The sequence below is a fragment of the Zalophus californianus genome, chromosome 3 (genome assembly GCF_009762305.2).
Source record: "Zalophus californianus isolate mZalCal1 chromosome 3, mZalCal1.pri.v2, whole genome shotgun sequence".
Taxonomy (NCBI): domain Eukaryota; kingdom Metazoa; phylum Chordata; class Mammalia; order Carnivora; family Otariidae; genus Zalophus; species Zalophus californianus.
Genome location: NC_045597.1, coordinates 173,476,152 through 173,496,406, shown reverse-complemented (window position 1 = coordinate 173,496,406; position 20,255 = coordinate 173,476,152). Strand labels below are relative to the sequence as shown.

The 20,255-nt window shown below is 39.9% G+C and overlaps 1 protein-coding gene and 1 pseudogene across 12 annotated transcripts in view; one reads left to right on the top strand and one right to left on the bottom strand.

Annotated features, from left to right (window-relative positions):
* FN1 (fibronectin 1) overlaps positions 1–20,255 on the top strand; it is a 66,983-nt gene that overhangs the window by 38,929 nt on the left and 7,799 nt on the right. For 2 of the 12 annotated variants that reach the window (XM_027588180.2, XM_027588184.2), the window contains 15 exons: positions 2,045–2,134; positions 3,306–3,575; positions 4,489–4,605; positions 5,274–5,438; positions 5,974–6,129; positions 6,808–6,921; positions 7,741–8,010; positions 9,209–9,396; positions 12,279–12,366; positions 13,228–13,404; positions 14,619–14,708; positions 14,921–15,100; positions 16,263–16,352; positions 17,641–17,747; positions 19,035–19,173. In XM_027588180.2, coding sequence (XP_027443981.2) covers positions 2,045–2,134; positions 3,306–3,575; positions 4,489–4,605; positions 5,274–5,438; positions 5,974–6,129; positions 6,808–6,921; positions 7,741–8,010; positions 9,209–9,396; positions 12,279–12,366; positions 13,228–13,404; positions 14,619–14,708; positions 14,921–15,100; positions 16,263–16,352; positions 17,641–17,747; positions 19,035–19,173 — 2,241 coding nt within the window. Of the gene's footprint in view, positions 1–2,044; positions 2,135–3,305; positions 3,576–4,488; positions 4,606–5,273; positions 5,439–5,973; positions 6,130–6,807; positions 6,922–7,740; positions 8,011–9,208; positions 9,397–12,278; positions 12,367–13,227; positions 13,405–14,618; positions 14,709–14,920; positions 15,101–16,262; positions 16,353–17,280; positions 17,748–19,034; positions 19,174–20,255 lie in introns of all 12 variants that reach the window. The other 10 variants (XM_027588174.2, XM_027588179.2, XM_027588173.2 and 7 more) reach the window with 5 other exon arrangements.
* Positions 10,945–12,082, bottom strand: LOC113919514 (annotated as a pseudogene).

The window sequence follows — 20,255 nt, the reverse complement described above, 5'->3', positions numbered from 1 at the left end:
TAAGCAGTCAACTGTATCTGTTCAATAAATCCTAAGCTAGAGCCCCAGGAAAGAATTCCAAATTCTCAGGTAGGAACAACTAAGATGGAGACAGCTACACCAAGACTATACGCTAAACTCCAAATAGGATGTGCAGCTCTGTACCTTTTGAAAGATGTCATGTTTATTGCTATTTTCATGTATGTATCTTTGAGATCTACTTTTTAAAGATCATAGTAGAAAAATACCAGCAGCGAAGTTCGAAGACTTCAAACAAATTCTGCTTCCAGATCAGCACATAAAAATAAATGAATGTCAAGAGAAAATGTATGACTAAATCTAAATGTTTGGAGAGAGAAACAATGAGGATTGAAAATAGTGTCACCATATCTGTCTTATTCTCATTTAAAAAAAAAAAAAGTGTTGAGCAGGTAATCTCTAGAGTTTGAAAGCATAGAAACTGCCTTGTTAGGATAGATCAGGACGCTGTTTTGAAGAAAGAGCCAGAAGTGTAACTGGTACTTCAGAAAGAATCTGTTGGCAGGATTTCTCTGAAGGCTGAGGACCTAGAAAAATAGCAACCATTTATGGAAATTGTGTCTTTCTAGATCCTACCTTTTTAAAATAGACATCGTTGATTAAAGAAAATAGAAGGAGGCTGAGACATGGTGCTGTGTTTCCTGCCAATGTCTCTTCTCGTCCTTCTCACTGGAATAGGAAAATAATCACATGAGAACAGCATAGGTTTCCACACAATCAGAGAAAGAAGCTCACATTTAGGTACAGTACCAAAGGATGGTCTGAAAACATTCTCTATGTTGCGAACATATTTTAGAGCAGGAAAGGCAGCTCAACATGACCATAGTCTTGGCTTCTCATTTCATGACTGAGAGTGAGAACGACCTTCTATCTGCATGTCGACAGGCTCTTGTTTCTGTTCTGGAGCACTCCGGAACCAGTAGTTACAGCATCGCTCAGGACGCAGCCCCTGCTTCAGGATCACTGTCTGCCCCACTGACTGGTCACATGTTCGTCATGTGTTCTAACATCTTATTCTAGATCCTGCTCTAGATTGCAAGGTCCCATCTCCCCCCAGAGAAGCCGTTATTACCCAGTTTTATAGATGAAGCAACTGAGGTTTGTAGTGGTTAAGTAAATTACCCCTGGGCAAGCAGGGATAAGGAAAGTGGAGTCTGAACATCCAAGCCTTGCAGGGGCCTCTACAAAATGGTGTGGAGGGGAATGGGGTCTACCGAGTAAGAAATCAAAGATTAGAACCCTTACTCTGTACTTTTTTGGGGACCTCAAAATGAAAGAAGAGGATACTCAGGAAAGCGTATGTAATTTTTTTCAGTATTTTGTTCTTACTTGAATATGGCAGAACCAATCACTTTTCCCATGGACTATGACTCTTTTCCAGTAAAGGTTAATTATTAAGACCACTGGTCTTGGCCTGGGTCAAATCGTTTATGATCTCAGGCAAGTATGTCAAAGAAGACAACTTCTCTGTGCCTCTGTTTTCTCATGTGTAAAATGGGGATAGTTGTAAACCAAAGTTTTGGAGGTGATGGATATGTTCGTTGTCATGAATGTGGCGATGATTTCACAAGTTCATACATATGCCAAAACCTGTCAAAACCGTACACTTTAAATATTTGCACTTTATGGCCACAAGTCTGCTTTAAATAGTAGCAAACTGCTTCCTAGGGTTGTTGGTGACAAGTCAGTGATAATCCACAGTGCCATGGTCATTATCATCACATGCCCTCAACAGACATAATATAAAGTGGATGACAGAGATAATACTATGTGGCAGCAACCATCTTACTGCAGATCCGGCTGAATCATACTCTGAGAAGTGCATCTGAGGGTAGGGCTTAGAGACGTTAGAGGGCAAGGTGACCTTTTCTTATCAACTCATTACAGCCTACTTCCAGGTAGCAACATTCACGTCAGTATCAGCTTCTGTGTATGTTGTTTTATCCATTGAAATAGTCCTAAGAGCGCTTTGCTTTTTTCATGCTTCTGAGCACAATTTAAAAATAAGTCCCCTTTGTCTCTTCAGATCTGCTGCCTGGCACAGAATATTTGGTCAGTGTCTCCAGTGTGTACGAACAGCATGAGAGCATGCCGCTTAAAGGAAGACAGAAAACAGGTGAGTCATGTTGGCAGTATGCTGATCAAATAGCTTTTACCTACAATTTTAAATAGCAAAATGGAATGCTGCTTCTAAAAATGTATCTCCATTTTTGTGGTGGTAGTGGTGCTTACAGACTTATCATGACTTTCTGATCACTGGTCTTAAAAATTAAATGACACTTCTGCAAGTATTACCCTGACTTTCCGTCACTAAGATTATACTCTAGGCTTCCAGAGAGATCTCAAAATAGTCCAGAAACATTGTTGTCTATCCTTTTAAAAAATGTCCCAAGAGTAGTATAATCTCTATTATTTAGAGATGGTGAACATTTCTTCTCATTAGGCAGCTCTATCTAAGGCTGACCCAACACTGTCATTGTCATGGAAGTCTTTTCCCTCCTTTGCCAAGCCAACAAGTTTCTCTCTTTTTTCTGCTTGGTGAAATATCCATTTGCTATGTAAATAAGTTGAACCGAATCCCGTAACATTACGTTTCTTCCTTAATGTTATAGTCCACTCGGTTCCAAAGAGGAGTTGTGATACCTCAATTTACTTTTACTAAAATAAAAATGTTCTGGAAGGCCCAGAGAGATTAAGTGATTTGAATTTGAGGTAAACTCTAAATTCTTATTAATTTTTCGGCCGTACACTAAATTTTCAATTCATGAGGATTTACCTGAATTGTAATTTGTCCAGGATGATGTCTCATTTTCATTTTTAAGAGCTTTATGTTTGGCATTATTACTACCCTGTCGACCTATCAATTTCCTCTTGAGTGCAGAAAGCTTCTTTGAGAACCAAACACTTAACTTGAGAGTGGGCATATCTTGCCTTATTTTGAGTGACACACTTACAGGATAGAACCATAGAATACTTGAACACTGAAGCATTTGAAAATAATTCCCAGAATATCTTAAACACCTGTCTTCAAAAGTGATGCAGAACCCTTTGGTAACGACACATATAAATCACTTGGATTCTTAGAATAAAGAAAAGAAAGCTTGAGGTGGCCACTGGAACTGGGTCAGTTTATGATTTTGAAATTTATGTGTGGCTTAGAATCAATGCATCATGGCCTGAGGTTTATGGCAATTTGTTGTGCTAATGAGAAAGGACATTCTTCCCTATGTTCTTCCTCACCTCCTAAACTGGTGATGTCTTTTTTTACCCCTGGGTGGGAAGAACAGGCCTTGATTCCCCGTCTGGCATTGACTTCTCTGATATCACTACCAACTCTTTCACTGTCCATTGGATTGCTCCTCGAGCCACCATCACTGGCTATCGCATTCGCCATCATCCCGAGCACACCGGTGGAAGACCTCGGGAAGATCGAGTGCCCCCCTCTCGGAATTCCATCACCCTCACCAATCTCAATCCGGGCACAGAATATGTGGTCAGCATCATTGCTCTGAATGGCAGAGAAGAAAGTCCTCCCTTGATTGGCCAACAGTCAACAGGTAACTTGTTTTCTGGTCTGCAAAAAAACTCAGAGGACTTTCTGGGCAGCTGGTATCTTCTGGGAAACAGCTTTGTGTTGTCTGAGTCATCATCTCTTAAAAAAATAGATTGTGGTTATGAGGCATGGAGAGAGAAGTGAGAGAATATGTAGAGAAAATCTCCTTCTTAGACGCTATTGAAGATAATTTTTTTATCACAGAAAATTTCTCACTGGATATAGATATTGATACATTTCCAGTACCCAAAGTTTTATTCAAAATATTAAGAAAATCCCTCTTCAAAGTTCCCTTAAAAACAGAATTATTTTAATGAAATAGTGTCAGTATTTTTAGGAGATAGATGAGATAGATGCTGAGGTACTTAGGGGAAAAGTAGCATCATGATAGCTGTACCTCGGGCTCAAATGGATTAACAAAAAAAGAAAGACACAGAAAAAGAGACAAGGAAATGTGGCAAATGTTACCAATTAGCAAATGCCCAAGAGAAGGGGATATAGGCGTTCATTATATTATTGTTGTAACTTCTCTGTTGTTTTAAATTTTTTTAAGTAGTCTCCACGCCGGGCATGGAGCTCAAACTCACGACCCTAAGATCAACACCTGAGCTGAGATCAAGTCGGCCGCTTAACCGACTGAGCCACCCCAGGCACCTCTGTTTTAAAATTTTTCAAAATAAAAAGTTGAAGGAAAAAGAATGCTTCAATAAATTTATAATAATCATTTTATCACAATTTGAGTTGCTTCCTTAACCCCTTACCTTGAATTGTTCGTAATTTTTATTTCTGCTAATTTTGCATAATATTTACATTATTATATGCAGGAATTATAAAGGCAGCTATTTGAAAAATGAGCAGAGTGAATCTGGGCATTATTTGAAAGTTATAGATATGGAAACTTTCCCTTGTTTTTCTAGTTTCTGATGTTCCAAGGGATCTGGAAGTCATTGCTGCAACCCCCACCAGTGTGTTGATCAGCTGGGATGCTCCTGCCGTCACAGTGAGATATTATAGGATCACCTATGGAGAAACAGGTGCGTTGGTAAAATGCTATTTTACTCCGATCAAGTCAGATTCTGTTGTGGGCAACCTCAAAACCCAAGGGCGGATGAATATTTAAAGAGACTTTGGCAAGTCCATTCAATGGAGCCTTGTCTCTTCCAGGAATATGTAAAAAAAATATGTATGCTCTAATTGGTGGCAAAACCGAGATACAAATTGTTTGTATAATACTAAAGGAGGAATAGTAGAGCTGAGGAAGAAAGAATTACAAATTCACAAATATATGATCAGTGGTGAAATAAGTGATTTGTATTTTTTTTACGTGCCTGTATTTTCAGAATTGTATTTAACATGAATATATTACATTAATATTTTGAAAAAGGAGCACAACATATGCCATCCTGGGTTGAGGACTTACCTTCTTTCTCCTTCCAATGTTAATCCACAACTCAGTGACATTTTAAAGCTGGAATGTTAAAATAGCATTAACTGCAATTTTCTTCCAGTTTTTACACACTTACTAAGGTTCACTACATGCATAAATAAATATGTTTCTGTGTGGGCCCTATTAATAATACTCTTTTAAAGGTAATAATCAAAGGTGTGACTAAATGCTGTCTCAGTATGTTGATGTCGTGACTCAGCAATCCCCAACTATTTCTCAGCCCCTCACACTTTGAACTAACCCCTTTTCACACAGGAGGAAATAGCCCTGTCCAGGAGTTCACTGTGCCTGGGAGCAAGTCCACAGCTACCATCAGTGGCCTTAAACCTGGAGCAGACTACACCATCACCGTGTATGCTGTCACTGGCCGTGGAGACAGCCCGGCAAGCAGCAAGCCGATTTCCATTGATTATCGAACAGGTACTGACTCCTCCTCCGGGGAGACAGAGGATTATTTACTCGGATAGGTTTACAATGTTCTCCCAAGTATTTTCCTCGTTGTGGAATTGCTTTTCTTTTTGAATAAGATGAAGCAACACAGACCGCTAACAGAGTTTTGAGCCAGATATTCAAAGAAGCACCGCAAAGGGCAGAGATTTTGTCTATTTTGTTAATGGATATATTCCATGTGCCTACAACAGAGACAGGCATAAAGGGTGTTCAATAAATATTTGTTAATGAATGAATGAATGATCTGATAAGGTAAGAAGACAAACACCTACTTGGAATATAGTTTCTTCGTGAATGAAACAGCCATCTTGAAAATAGGTAATGGTACCTAGAGGCATGCCCCACCTCCCAAAGGCAATCTAGGTGTTTCTGCAATAGAAACACCTGGGAGTCATTAATAGTGATGAGAGATCTTTCTGTGCCTACCAGGACTGGAAAAAAGCCTTGTCTGTTCTTGTCCCCACCACCTGGGGCCTCACTGGTTTCTCCTTGTTTTTATTTATAGAAATTGACAAACCATCCCAGATGCAAGTGACTGATGTTCAGGACAACAGCATTAGTGTGAGGTGGCTGCCTTCAAGTTCCCCTGTTACTGGCTACAGAGTGACCACGACTCCCAAAAATGGCTCAGGACCATCAAAAACGAAAACTGCAGGTCCAGGTAAGAATAACCAGCATCTCCCATTCATCAGGATAAACAGAAGAGGGCCACACAATATGCTTTTTAAAACATGGCCACCCAGGTCTGAGTACTGTACATTTTCATATCGTATGTCAAAGTTTCCCCATTTGTGAATTCAGGGCTTGAGATTGTTACAGACTCCCTCCACAGCAGAATTTTTAGGAGAAGGGCATTCCTCATTTTACATGCATAGTTCTGTTTGTTGGTATGGACATCTTGCATTATTAGATCTCTCTTTGTGGTTTTATTTAGTCATGCACACAGAGGAGAGAGGTGGCCTAACTTTTTAAGATCCTTTTAGCTCTTGTTTTTGTTTTTATATAAAATCCTGGTAAAATTAGGATCCTAAAGCAGTATCTTAAAGTCAAACTAATTTTCATTTTTTCCAAGAGCAGCATCATTTATTGTTGGAGACATCATATTAAATTTTAGAGTGGATCCTTTAGTTTGACTTTACTCCAATATAGCAATTTGTATTAGCAATGAACATATCTGTCCAAGAGAAATCATATCTGACTCATCCATGTTTTCATGAGAATTCTACAAATGAAAAATCCAGGCCACCAGGCATTTATTACCAAACTCAGACAGCCACTTAACTGGCCTTACAGTGGATGACACAGATCCTGCCTTTGCTTTTTATTACTCCCTTTGCAGATCAAACAGAAATGACCATTGAAGGTTTGCAGCCCACAGTGGAATATGTGGTTAGTGTCTATGCTCAGAATCGAAATGGAGAGAGTCAGCCTCTGGTTCAAACTGCAGTAACGAGTATGTAACCAATGCTTCTTTCCCATTTTCAAAGTCAGTTTTGTTCTTAGGCATCTGTATGCCCTCCTCATGTCTTTTGCAATTACACCTAGAGAAAGCCAACTCAGTTAGTTCGTTATCTTGAGCTGAGCCCTTTACAGACATTTTTCCTTCTTGGTGCTAAGCAATGAACATCCAGGGAAAGAAGTTGTGGAACTATCCTAGTTGCTGTGCTTCAAATTTCTTTTGCTCATATGGCCTCAGCAAAATCTCATTTGCCTATAGCAAATCTACAAAAATATTTTGCCTGGACCTTCTTTTCTACGACTGGATGGTAAAGTTGATTGCAGCGTGTTTCATGAAGCTGTTATGTTTGGAGCATTTGGAAAACTGTCTGGAGCACATTTAATGTAAATAATACAAGGGGGAGAGAAGAGTTAAAGGAAGATTATAATAATCTGAATCTAACATTGAAAATCAACCTTGCCACTTCCGAAGTATAGAAAATCCAGGTCTGTGAGACTAACATCACACTGCAAAAACGAATCTTGGTAGAATATCAAAAATTAATATGAATAAATCCTCCCTGTGGGGACATTTTGCAAGGTGCCTATGTGTCTCACATACACCTACATCTTAATAAGTGATGTAACATTAAATCTTTTCTAAACCAAAAGAAACTTAATCAAGTGTCAAGTAATTTTTCCATTTGATAGTGGGTTAATTGGAATTGAATTAATCCGAGAAAATGGTATCTGCAGAACTGCTTTGCACGTTTTAAAAATGCTTATTTCACAACTTGCTTTTCACATAACCTCTTACCATTAATTTGCCTAACAGACATTGATCGCCCTAAAGGACTGGCATTCACTGATGTGGATGTCGATTCCATCAAAATTGCTTGGGAAAGCCCACAGGGGCAAGTTTCCAGGTACAGGGTGACCTACTCGAGCCCTGAGGATGGAATCCGTGAGCTATTCCCTGCACCTGATGGTGAAGAAGACACCGCAGAGCTGCAAGGCCTCAGGCCGGGTTCTGAGTACACAGTCAGTGTGGTGGCCTTGCACGATGATATGGAGAGCCAGCCCCTGATTGGAACCCAGTCCACAGGTATATCGTTAACCGCACCACTGGGTGCTCATGGGCACAGCAGCTTTATGCCCTGCTGAATGAGTTCTACTTGAGCGGGCTATTGAGTCCCTCTAAAGGGGGAAAAAAAAAAGAAAAAAAAAAAGCAGCCTCTATTAGGAAAGACCCTCTTTAAAAAAGAATCATCATAAAGTTTAGGTGATATTCAGGTACAGTCTAATACAAGGAGGTTTTAGAGTGGCTTGGCTTATAAATAAGGCCCTAAAGTGAGACGTTTGAAGATGATACTAAAATTGTGGATTATTCCCTAAACCCTGACTCCCTGTGGTTACACTCACTGTGCATAAAGGAAAGAAGTTTGGCATCCTAGAACTTACTCTAAAAAAGGAATCCAAACTGGGCCATTTCCTAGCAGCTTGATTCTGAGAACGCGTAGGTAAGACCTTCCTTCTCTGGTTAGAGATCATGTGTGGGGTGTGTGATTTGCTTAAAGAATTGAGAACCAGACACATAGGAGATGGTTTAGGGCAAACGCTTTCCACAATACTTTATCCGCTTGTGCTTTGTTTCTGAAGCAGAGTGGAATGCTAAATTTGTGTCCCTGTGACAGCATAAACCCTGGGGGTACTATCTGTATTATTGCTCTTTGCTTCTCTTTTCTGCTTCTGTTGTGAGCCAATTTTCTTCTTATGCTGCACCACAGAGAATACTTCAAATTTAGCAGCACTATCTGCTGTGGGGTTCAAATAAAGAGGATAAAAACATAATTCTATCTTTTTGGGGTTGGAATACTCTGTGAAATGATTTTCCATGCAAAGATCATTTATCTAGGAAAAGGGCTATTGCTCATCTTTCCATACAAATGGAAAATCAATCCTAATGGCCAATAAGCCATTTTGATTTTTTTTTAAGGGAAAGCAGAAAAGCAAACCAAAACAAACCAAACCAAAACAAAAAAACAAAAAACGACTTCTAAAACCTAAAGTCTCTTAGACTTCTGGCATTTACCCAAGTGCCTCCAGTGATTCTGAGAATTGGTAGATATAGAACACATTTTTTCAGCAAACGTTTTCTTTATTTTGTATCCCTTTTTGTACTTGCTCATACTGAATCTTTGCTTGACCAGGGAACCCACCTAACCAAACTTCCTGGAATTCACTTTATTTTCCCTCTTCCCCAGTTCCTATAAGATAACTCTAACCAATGACCCTCCTGACAGCCATTCCTGCACCAGCTGACCTGAAGTTCACTCAGGTCACACCAACAAGCCTGACCGCCCAGTGGACGGCACCCAATGTTCAGCTCACAGGATATCGAGTGCGGGTGACCCCCAAGGAGAAGACTGGACCGATGAAAGAAATCAACCTTGCTCCTGACAGCTCATCTGTGGTTGTGTCAGGACTCATGGTAAGAAGTGCCCTTTTTCATTGGAATAAAGTACAGTTGGCCCTTGAACAACATGGTTTTGAACTTCTAGACACAGATTTTTTTTTTTTATAGTACAGGACTTATAAATGTATTTTCTCTTTTTTGGATTTTATTAATAAAATTTTCATTTCTCCAGCTTACTTTATTATAAGAATACAGCATATAATGCAAATAACATACAAAGTATGTGGTAGTCAACTACTTATCAGTAAGGCTTGTGGTCAACAGTACAACTTTTACTAGTTAAGTTTTGGGGGACTCAAAATTTATAAGCAGATTTTCAGTTGTGCAAGGGGTCGGCACCCCTAACCCCTGCATTGTTCAAGGATCAACTGTAGTTATCTCTTTCACAGTTTAAGGTAGTGGAGATAAAATATCATAATAAATCTTACTATGTTCTTTGCCTCTGCCATCAAATAATTTTACTGTAATATTGTGTCAAGTAGAATTCTCTATATTGACCTAAGCTCTTCTAGATGATTGTCTGGGATGGACTTTTATAAATAGTGTTGGATTTTTCATAGCTCTCTAAATGTATATTCATTTTGTTTATTTTAAAAAGGCTTTATGTGCGTATGTGGGGGGGCAATTCATATGTCCATAGGTTGAATGCATAAATCCACTTTGGTTATGCATTTTCTGAGCTCTGTTACCTTGGCAAGGAATATTTTCCAGTTTGTACCAACCGACCTGACCCTCCCTTCATTGAAACATTTATAATCCTTTACACGCACATGTGGAAAACTAGCCAGGAATCTAGGAAATTGATGTACTTCTTAACATAAGGCCAATTCCAGGAGAAATGACAGAAAGAGGTTTCAGAGAGAGAATAGAGTATTCTCTCTGCTTCTCCATGATCAGACAAATTCATGATTGGCATCTGTCAGATCATAAAGGAGAAAAACAGGCTAATACCCATTGTCCCCATTTTGGATCAGCTCAGTGTAAGAATGTAAGTTATAGCTTACTTAGTGTTAATCCTAAAGCACTTTTATTTTTTTTAAGTGGGTATTTTATTTCTTTGTACTTAAACCTATAATCCAATCAGCCAAACTGGTACTATTATCATGATACATTAAAATACAAAACATCTTTCTACAAATACTAGAATAATGAGCAAATTAACAGTTCTAATAAAACATCACAAGGGACAGAGGAAATCAATTAAGTACATTATAGCTTAACCCTTCACTGTTAAAAATTGAGGTTATTAACAAGAAAAGCCTCACAATCTCAGAAAATACAAATTATCTTTCATCACACGTCTTTGTATCTTCACTTCCTATTCTTGACGTTAGATTCTAGAGCCTAAAGAGATCCACATTAGGATGGTATCTGGTTATCTATAGCCAGAAACACCTTTTATCATGTTGTCCATAGTAGCCAATGCTACTGAAACCTCTTTGACTCCAATCGTACCCCCTCAATGGACACAATAAGAATAATGGGAAACAAAAATATCAAGGCAGAGATATATAGGACCCTAAAAGACAAAGCCTAGGAGAAGTAATACAGCCACTGCCCAAATTGAGATCGAATAACATACTCATCGTCACACATCTTCAGGCTGTATGTTCACAGAGTAATTTGGGAACAAATCCATTATTTGCTGGGTACTAAAATACTTAGCAGATTGTTGTATTACACTATGGCTTTCCCCAGAAGTTTCTAAGATGGACTCCAAATCGCTGATGGAATTTTGCTGGAACTGGATCTGGGGCTGTAGGGATTCTTCTCCACAGTTCTGCGGCTGATTGTTCCAGGCTTGGGGGCACCAGGTCTGACTGGTCCAGGAATGGTTGCTCCAAGACTGGCTGTTCCAGGTCTGGCTACTCCAATTTGGGTTATTCCAGTTCTGGTTGCTCCATATTGGAAGGTTTCCGGAAGTGTTCCTCAGGTATCCCTAGTGGTAGGAATAGAAGCCTGGGTATTCTGCGGTTGCTGTGCTGTTCTGAGTCACACTCTTGCTCTCCTTTGGCCAGTGGTTTTTCTGCCACCTGTTACATTTCATTCTCTGGTTCTGGAACCAGGTCTTTACCTGCTTATAGCGAAGGCTCAGAATGTTGGAAAGTTCTTGCATCTGCTGGAGACTGAGGTATTTCTGTCTCTGAAATTGATCATTGAGGACATAGAGTTGGGTCTGAGAGAACACGGTCCTGATCTTCTGTTTCTTGCCCTGAGCCATATCTTCCTTCCTCACTGTTCTCTCCTCTCCAGAAGTGGGTGGTAGTTTTACCCTGGGACTGGTGGAGGAGTCGGGGCTGTCCTGAACAAGCAGATCCATGGAGGAAGGAAGAGGAGAGACAGTCTCCGCGTGGGGTGTCTCAGCCGATGACATTTGCAGGGACACATAATTTTCTTCAGGCCCATAAATCTCAGGCATTGGAAAAGAGTCCCTAGAACTGGTTGCTTCAGGGCCAGGCAGGCATGGGGCAGAGCTGGATCTGCACTTATGTTGGTGAGTTGAGGGTAGACGGGGAAAAAAAAAAAAAAAAAAGAGGGAGATTGTAAGAAAGGCCCAGGCTTATGGATCTAGGTGGAAGAGCTGAGAGGATGTAGGAAAACCTCCAGATGTTAAGAGTCTGAGAAAGACAGACTGAAGTGGGTCACCACTGCAATAGTAAGAGCCAACCAGCCCAGTGGAGCCAAAAGTCCCTAAGCACATTTTTAAATTCATATAATTTACATGTGTTGTTGGTCATCTGCAGTGTAGGAATGAAATTCATCTAGGAATTTATAGTGCTGTGGGTTTGCTAGTTTATTTTTTCTTTTACAACCATTGTGTCTTTCTAATGTTGTAGTGAAAACACCTGTGCTTTAGAAGATCACTTTGCTAAAGTTTATTGTGTCCTTCTTTCTAGGTGGCTACCAAGTATGAAGTGAGTGTCTATGCCCTTAAGGACACTTTGACAAGCAGACCAGCTCAGGGAATCGTCACTACTCTGGAGAGTGAGTAATCAAGCTTTTTAGTATCAACAAACATTCTCCATAAGTGGTAAATGATTTTCTAGATCACCAAGTTAATAGAAGGAATCACAGCTTGGAAACTGATTTGCTTGCCCATCTCTTTTTGAATTGCTGTTGTCACCTTTTATCCCCCTCCAGAGAGTGGTATACTGGCACATAAATAGAATCACTCCAAAATGTTATCATGTTAGTGTTAGGAACTAGGACTGATACCTAGTTTATGCTCTACTTGTTGGAATTTGTTTTCATAATGTTTGGGGAGGACACACTGGCTTTGGCTGTACCTTAATGGTACAGAAAGTATTGGACGAAATTGGGCCCAGATTCTAGTTTTGTGCCATATCAATAATTTATGTATGCTCTTTCAGAAATCACATGAAATACTTAAGTTTCCTCATAAAATAGGGATGCCATTGCATACGCTGAGAGGAAAAAAGTGAAGCCCTATAAAAAAGGCCAAAGTACTAATAGTACATATATATATTATTGCTAGCTGGCCATATCATTGTAACTCCTACTACACTTATTTTATGTTACAATATATTAATAATTTTAATACTTATTGGGGTATTGGTAGGGAGTATAAAACCAGACTTGGGAACCACCGGTAGTATCTGTAAAGGTTTTTAGTTTAAAAAAAAAAAAAAAAAAAAGATATGAGAGGTGAGTCTTTTCATATTTTTTAATTACTGTCAACCTTTCTAGATGCCACAGGAGAAAATCTATACATTATTATGTATAGAAATGGATATATTTAGTATATAATAAAAACACATTTTAAAATATCAAAACTTTCCCTAAAGGAGTCATCCAGGGACTAATCTCTGGTTGTGATTTGTGCAGATGTCAGCCCTCCAAGAAGGGCCCGTGTGACAGATGCTACTGAGACCACCATCACCATTAGCTGGAGAACCAAGACTGAGACAATCACTGGCTTCCAAGTTGACGCCATCCCAGCAAACGGCCAGACTCCAATTCAGAGAACCATCAGGCCAGATGTCCGAAGCTACACCATCACAGGTCAGGGAACTCACTGTACTGACTGTGTTCGTTGATTGCTATTCCCAACATATATTAGCTTATCAGTTACTCTACCATTTACATTGATTAAATTTATTGCCAATGTTTTATAATAACCCAGCTATAATTTTTAAAAACCTACTTTCATACTATGATTAGAAATAGTTATGCCTGTGAATGCCTGATTTTGTCTAATGTTTACCAGAGAAATGGCATGAGTTCCATTTATTAAATTTAATCTTTTATCAATGTACCCTTTCTTATCAAAAAAATGTAACATAATGCTTAAAACCAAAAGAAACTCAATAGTGGCATACAGTTCTTAACATTAGCCTCTAGGGCGCCTGGGTGGCTCAGTTGGTTAAGCAACTGCCTTCAGCTCAGGTCATGATCCTGGAGTCCCGGGATCGAGTCCCACATCGGGCTCCCTGCTCAGCGGGGAGTCTGCTTCTCCCTCTGACCCTCTTCCCTCTCATGCTCTCTATCTCTCATTCTCTCTCTCTTAAATAAATAAAATCTTTAAAACAAACAAACAAAAAAAAAACATTAACCTCTATTATAAAACATAATTAAATTTTAAAATAAAATAAAGATCCAAGTTGTAGTTAGAGAATATTCAATATTTGGCTCAATTTAGGTCTTTTGGGATTTAAAATTCTGATTCTAGTTACCAGTGACTGATGACAATAAAGGGAAAACACACTCAGTAGGTGCTTGCCCCCTTCTCCAAGACGGTTACTTCTTTTTTTTTTTTTAAGATTTATTTATTTATTTTAGAGAGAAAGAGAGAGAGAGCAGGGGGAGGGGCAGAAGGAGAGGGAGAGAATCCCAAGCAGACTCCATGCTGAGTGCAGAGCCCCGACGTGGGGCTCCATCTCACAACCCTATCATGAGCCAAAGCCAAGAGTCAGATGCTCAACCTACTGCACCACCCAGGCCCTTCTCCGAGATAGCTACTTTTAACATAGGATTTTTTAATTTTAAAATTTACTTTAGCCAGTATCTTTGTATGCATCAGTGATTTCCTTTTGAGATAATGTTTCTCATTAACTGTTAACAACCATGCCAGGCTCTAATTTATCGCTCAAATGTGGACCACTTCTGTGGTCTGTATACATATGGGATGATAGAGGAACCATGAAAATTGCAGATGGGTTTGAAAATTTTCCTGATAAATTAAAATCAGATAAAAAGCATCTCTTCACAAATCGCAGGTTTACAACCCGGCACTGACTACAAGATCTACTTGTACACCCTGAATGACAATGCCCGGAGCTCCCCTGTGGTCATCGACGCCTCCACTGGTAACCACTTTTTTACTGAAGACATGCCACTGACTTACACGTGATTGGTCATGTGAACTTAAGAAACAAAAATGAGGCTGACAGTGAATCATTTTTATAGTTATTGGAACTCTCAGATTCTCTCAAGTCTGTTTCTAAGGGTGGGAAAAGAGTGTGGGAATAATTTCCCTGGTTATTCACTTTCTTAGAGACTTAATCTTGTTTTCTTTTAGCCATCGATGCACCATCCAACCTGCGCTTCCTGGCCACCACACCCAACTCCTTGCTGGTCTCATGGCAGCCACCCCGTGCCAAGATTACTGGTTACATCATCAAGTATGAGAAGCCTGGGTCCCCTCCCAGAGAAGTGGTCCCTCGTCCCCGCCCTGGTGTCACAGAGGCTACTATCACTGGTATTGCTGCTTCCCTGTTGCCATTTTCCACCGGACTCCCTAGGACACACAAAGTGCTTAGCAGATTCCAACTGTGTCTTTGATGCTGTATCATGAGAATAAGAAGCCCCATTTCTGATAACTTCAAAAAGCATCTTCCTTCAAGAAGCTGTAGAGCTCAGTACATCTCAAAAGACATGGATTCATGAAAATACAATAATTCTAATACTGTCTAATGGCATAACTAGAATCTTTTTATTGGCTGTATGTTTGCCAGATACTTGTAAGTCCTGTCCTAGAAAAAAGACATTTTTCAAAACAAACTAGCTAATTGAGATCCTGTCTTCCCACTAGCTCTCTAAAGATCTGATGATCTTACAGGCCTTGCCAGAGTGCCACCTGCCACTGCCCTCATTACCCAGGTTTACAGATTGGGTCTTGAGACAAAGGGATTCCCAACCACCCATACTGGAAAGCATGCCTGGAATGGGGAATAAGGGTTGTCCATTTCAGTGGGAAAGATCATAAGCCTCTGGTATTATTTTTGTCCAGGAGATTTAATTTTTAAACTCTCTTCAGGATATCATCTGGACTTGAAAATCCTATAGAACACAGAGATACCAGAAAGAGACACTGCTTTTTTAGAAACTTTGGGGACGGGAAAATAGAATCACTTATGGAAGGAGTTGAATTGGCTTCCTACAGGGACCACACAAAGATTGGCCACTCTCTCCTACAGAGTACTTACCTTTGTCTAACTTTTCATTGATCCTGCCACTGAGGACCATCTGGTTATTAGGCCCTAAGTAGATTCATGTAGACAGTCTGCAATGATCTCTCCCAAATGTATATCCCACTGGTGGTGTACAATGCTGATAGATTTTCTTGAATTCAAAAGGGGGAATAAGACCACATGGTAAAAGAATACCCACAATATGTTAGCATTAAAGTGCTTTTTCAGGTGTCAGATTTAATAGGAAAGTTATTAATTTACTAAGTGGCCACAATATGTGTAGTATTTGGGTTTTGTGGGAAAAAAATGAAGTCGATTTTACCTTTCAGGAGGCCAAAATGCCAGCCAGAGAGAGGACGCTTGCTTCCCAATAGCATTGCCCGGTAAGGTCAACTCCCATTTGACTAGCTGAGCCCACAGACATAACGTGATGATGTGTCCTTCCATCAGGTCTGGAACCGGGCATCGAGTACACCATCCAAGTCATTGCCCTCAAGAATAACCAGAAGAGTGAGCCTCTGATTGGAAGGAAAAAGACAGGTAAAGGGCACCTTCTGGGTAATAGGAAGATAATCAAGACAAAACTAATTAGAAGTGATCAATTTTGCAGTGAAAATGTTCTCCAGGTTTTGATACCTTTCTCATGGAAATTTTTTCTTAATCAGCTTAGCATATATATGTCTGTTCTTTGATAGCACAATAACCTAACATAATCTGCAGCGTTCCGTTTTATTTTTCTCTTAGCCAATCAATATAAAGCCTTTTATTCACCTTTAAAAAATCTAAGCCAGATATTAAAATGTAGAAACCAGGTTGCTGTTATTGCTATTCTTCCATACTTTCTGTTGAAGTTAATGTTAAAAAAAAAAAAAATAGGGAAAATAATCCTTCCCGTTCTCTTTATTTATCATCTGGTTTCTGAAACTTGAACTAAATAATCGTACTTTTTCATCCAATTTCAGTTTAATTTGAAGAAAATTCTATATTTATACTAATAGGAGAATTTTAGAAATAAACATGTATGTATTTTTAATCTATTTTTACCATTTCAATTCATGAAAAACTGGAATTCTCATGCTTCAGATGCTGAAATAATTAGTCTGGATTCTAGTCCTTATAACATGATTCTCAAATGAAGAAAAGAAGAAAAAAGCCTGCACATTTCACTTCCATTAGGCTTAATTTGAGCAGAAGTAGCTTCTATGGGGCTTAGCGGTTCAAAGCTTTGTGTGTATGATAAATTCATACTAACGCTTTTTTCACTCTAAACTATAAAGAAACCTTTGAGAAAAATCATAAAGATTTCTTTTTTGGAAAAAGTGTCTTGTGATCTAAGAACTGCTAATGTTCTAGAGGCTTTGATCAGATTGATAAACAGTCATTGTTGCCTGAATTGGTAATGACCACTGCTGCTACTTTTGGGAGCTTAACACGCTTTGCTTTTTTGGCTCTAACCTCTCTTGGCTAGATGAGCTTCCCCAACTGGTAACCCTTCCACACCCAAATCTTCACGGACCAGAGATCTTGGATGTTCCCTCCACAGTTCAAAAGACCCCTTTCATCACCAACCCTGGGTATGACACTGGAAACGGTATTCAGCTTCCTGGCACTTCTGGTCAGCAGCCCAGTGTCGGGCAACAAATGATCTTTGAGGAGCATGGTTTTAGGCGCACCACACCGCCCACAACGGCCACCCCTGTAAGGCATAGGCCAAGACCATATCCGCCGAATGTAAATGAGGAGATTCAAGTTGGTCATGTCCCCAGGGGAGACGTTGACCATCACCTCTACCCTCACGTTATGGGACTCAATCCAAATGCCTCTACAGGACAAGAAGCTCTCTCTCAGACAACCATCTCTTGGACCCCATTCCAAGAAAGCTCTGAGTATATCATTTCATGTCATCCGGTTGACACTGATGAAGAACCTTTGCAGGTAATTGATTTTTCTCTTTACTTTTGGGCAGCCTAGAAATAAGTAAGCTAGGTAACTGAAGTGACCAGAGCTCTAATATAAACATTCTAGGGCCTCTTAGAAAGGTAGCACGCTTGGGGTGCCTGGGCGGCTCAGTCAGTTAAGCTGATGCCTTCAGCTCAGGTGATGATCCCAGGGTCCTGGGATTGAGCCCCACATCGGGCTCCTGGTTAGTGGGAAGCCTGCTTCTCCCTCTCCCACTCCCCCTGCTTGTGTTCCCTCTCTCGCTGTTTCTTTCTCTGTCAAATAAATGAATAAGATCTTTAAAAAAAAAGAAAGAAAGAAAGAAAGAAAGGTAGCACGCTTAAGCCCTGGTTTCTCTTTTTTAGATCTCAATATGGCTGTGCTTTGGGGGATGTACCAAAGAGTAGCATCAACTTTTGTTTTGTAGAGAGAATAAAATAATTTCTATTATTCTCACACATTTGAGGCTCCTTAGTAATATGGACAAAGAAATGATCTGAGAAAAGAGAGACAAATATTCTGCCTGAACTTATATTTGTGCAGGAAGGGCTAAAATGCCATCCTTGGGGCTCCTGGCTGGCTCAGTTAGCAGGGCATGCAACTCTTGATCTCAGGGTTGAGTTCAAGGTTGGGTTGGGTATAGGGATTGCCTAAAAATGAAATCTTTAAAACTAAATAAGTGAAATAAAATGCCATCCTTATAGTTTGTCCTTGAAGAATCCCATTATCTACAATATGTCCAAGGAAAAAGAATTTACATGAAGTTGTGCACATCAGCTGTATAAGTGACTGACTCTTTAAAACTTTTATTCTTTAATTTGTCTTGCTGGTACCAATTTTTAGTGGGTTCTTATTTTTAGAAAGTGGCAGAATTAAAAAAAAAAAAACTGACTACACTGTGAAAGATTTATGAGCTTAGAAACATGAATGAGGATTTGCCCAAATGCTTTGAGGACCCCATGTTGGGGTCACATGCCACCTTACAGATATAAGTATATCTCCCACACAGCACACTGTCCACATTTTATGTGAAAAGGGCTCCTGGTAACTATGGAGCACATAGGGTAGAGTTTTGGCAGGAAAATTTGGCAGACTGAAAAGATGGCCCCTCACCCAAGTTCCGTTTCTCTCCACGGGCTGGTCTGGGACCTTTATACCCTCCTTCTTTGTCTTCCTTTGCTTTACTTACATTGTACAGGTTGTTGATAAGAGAATAGGGAAAGAGTCACGTCAATTCCTCAGTATAACCTTTCTCCCTCACTTTGGATGTGCCAATGATTGCAGTTCCGAGTTCCTGGAACGTCTGCTAGTGCCACCCTGACAGGCCTTACCAGAGGGGCCACCTACAACATCATAGTGGAGGCCCTGAAAGACCAGAAGAGGCACAAGGTTCGGGAGGAGGTTATTACCGTGGGCAACTCTGGTATGTGAATGCCTGGTTACTCAGGCACAGGCTCCCCTCTGGACTACTCCAAAGACAATTTTTCTCTCGACTGTTCCTTTGTTGTTGTTGCCTTTTAACTTTGGGAAGTGATGCCATGAAGTAAATAAGCAACTTTACATTCAATTATTCTTCCCTCATAGTATCCTGGTTTCTTTGTAAAATAGTCTCAAACAGTGATATGATAATAGACCTGGAAGGGACCTCAAGCATGATTGAGTCCAACATTCTGACTCCCTGCTAGCGAGTGTCTGAGTTGATACAGGGCACAGGTCCCCTGATCTCTTTTTCCCAGACCCTCTGCTCCTCACCACGTTGCTGTCCTCTTGCATGATCTCTAAGTACCGAAATGGATTATCTATAGAGGAAATTCCCTATCTGCAGACATTAGTGACTGCTGGTTTTTGTTCCTGATGTAAAATGCTACAAACATAGCCCATTTCTGTTCAAAGAGCTACCTTCTTCCAATGTTGTTTCAATTTCTTTTTCTAATTATATAACCCCAAAGCTGAGATAGAAGTTAAATGATCACGGACCCCTCTTTGTAGCACCTGCAAAGTCCTTTTAAATCAGTAGTGAATCACCTGGCTTTTTAACCTGCATCAGCTGAAGACCCACCAAGGAACATGAGATAGGGAATCCTCAAAACCATGAATCTTCAATCTTCCCACCAGAGGGTTCTCTATCCCACAGCAGCAGGGAGCATTAAATTCTGTCTCTGTCAAGTGACAGGCTTTTTTTCTAGGGTTGCAGATGACCGTGATATTTTCCATGTATAAATATCTGTAAATTTAAGCAGTTGACTGTTTGGTGGGGGGATCATATAGTACTTGTTGTGTTATGTATCCGTGGTGATGCATGCCTTCTGCCTTGCGTGGTTTTACTAGTAGAAAGCCACGTGAAAGGAATTTTCAAAAGCACAAAGACTTTGCCACATCATTTTTTTTAAGGATTCCATCTCCATAACTTAAGTCAGGTGGAATTTTAACTGGTGGCTATTTTTAGGAGGGTTACTGAAACCCCTAGTAACACTTTAGGTTCCTTTCATTTTCCTTTCTGACCCT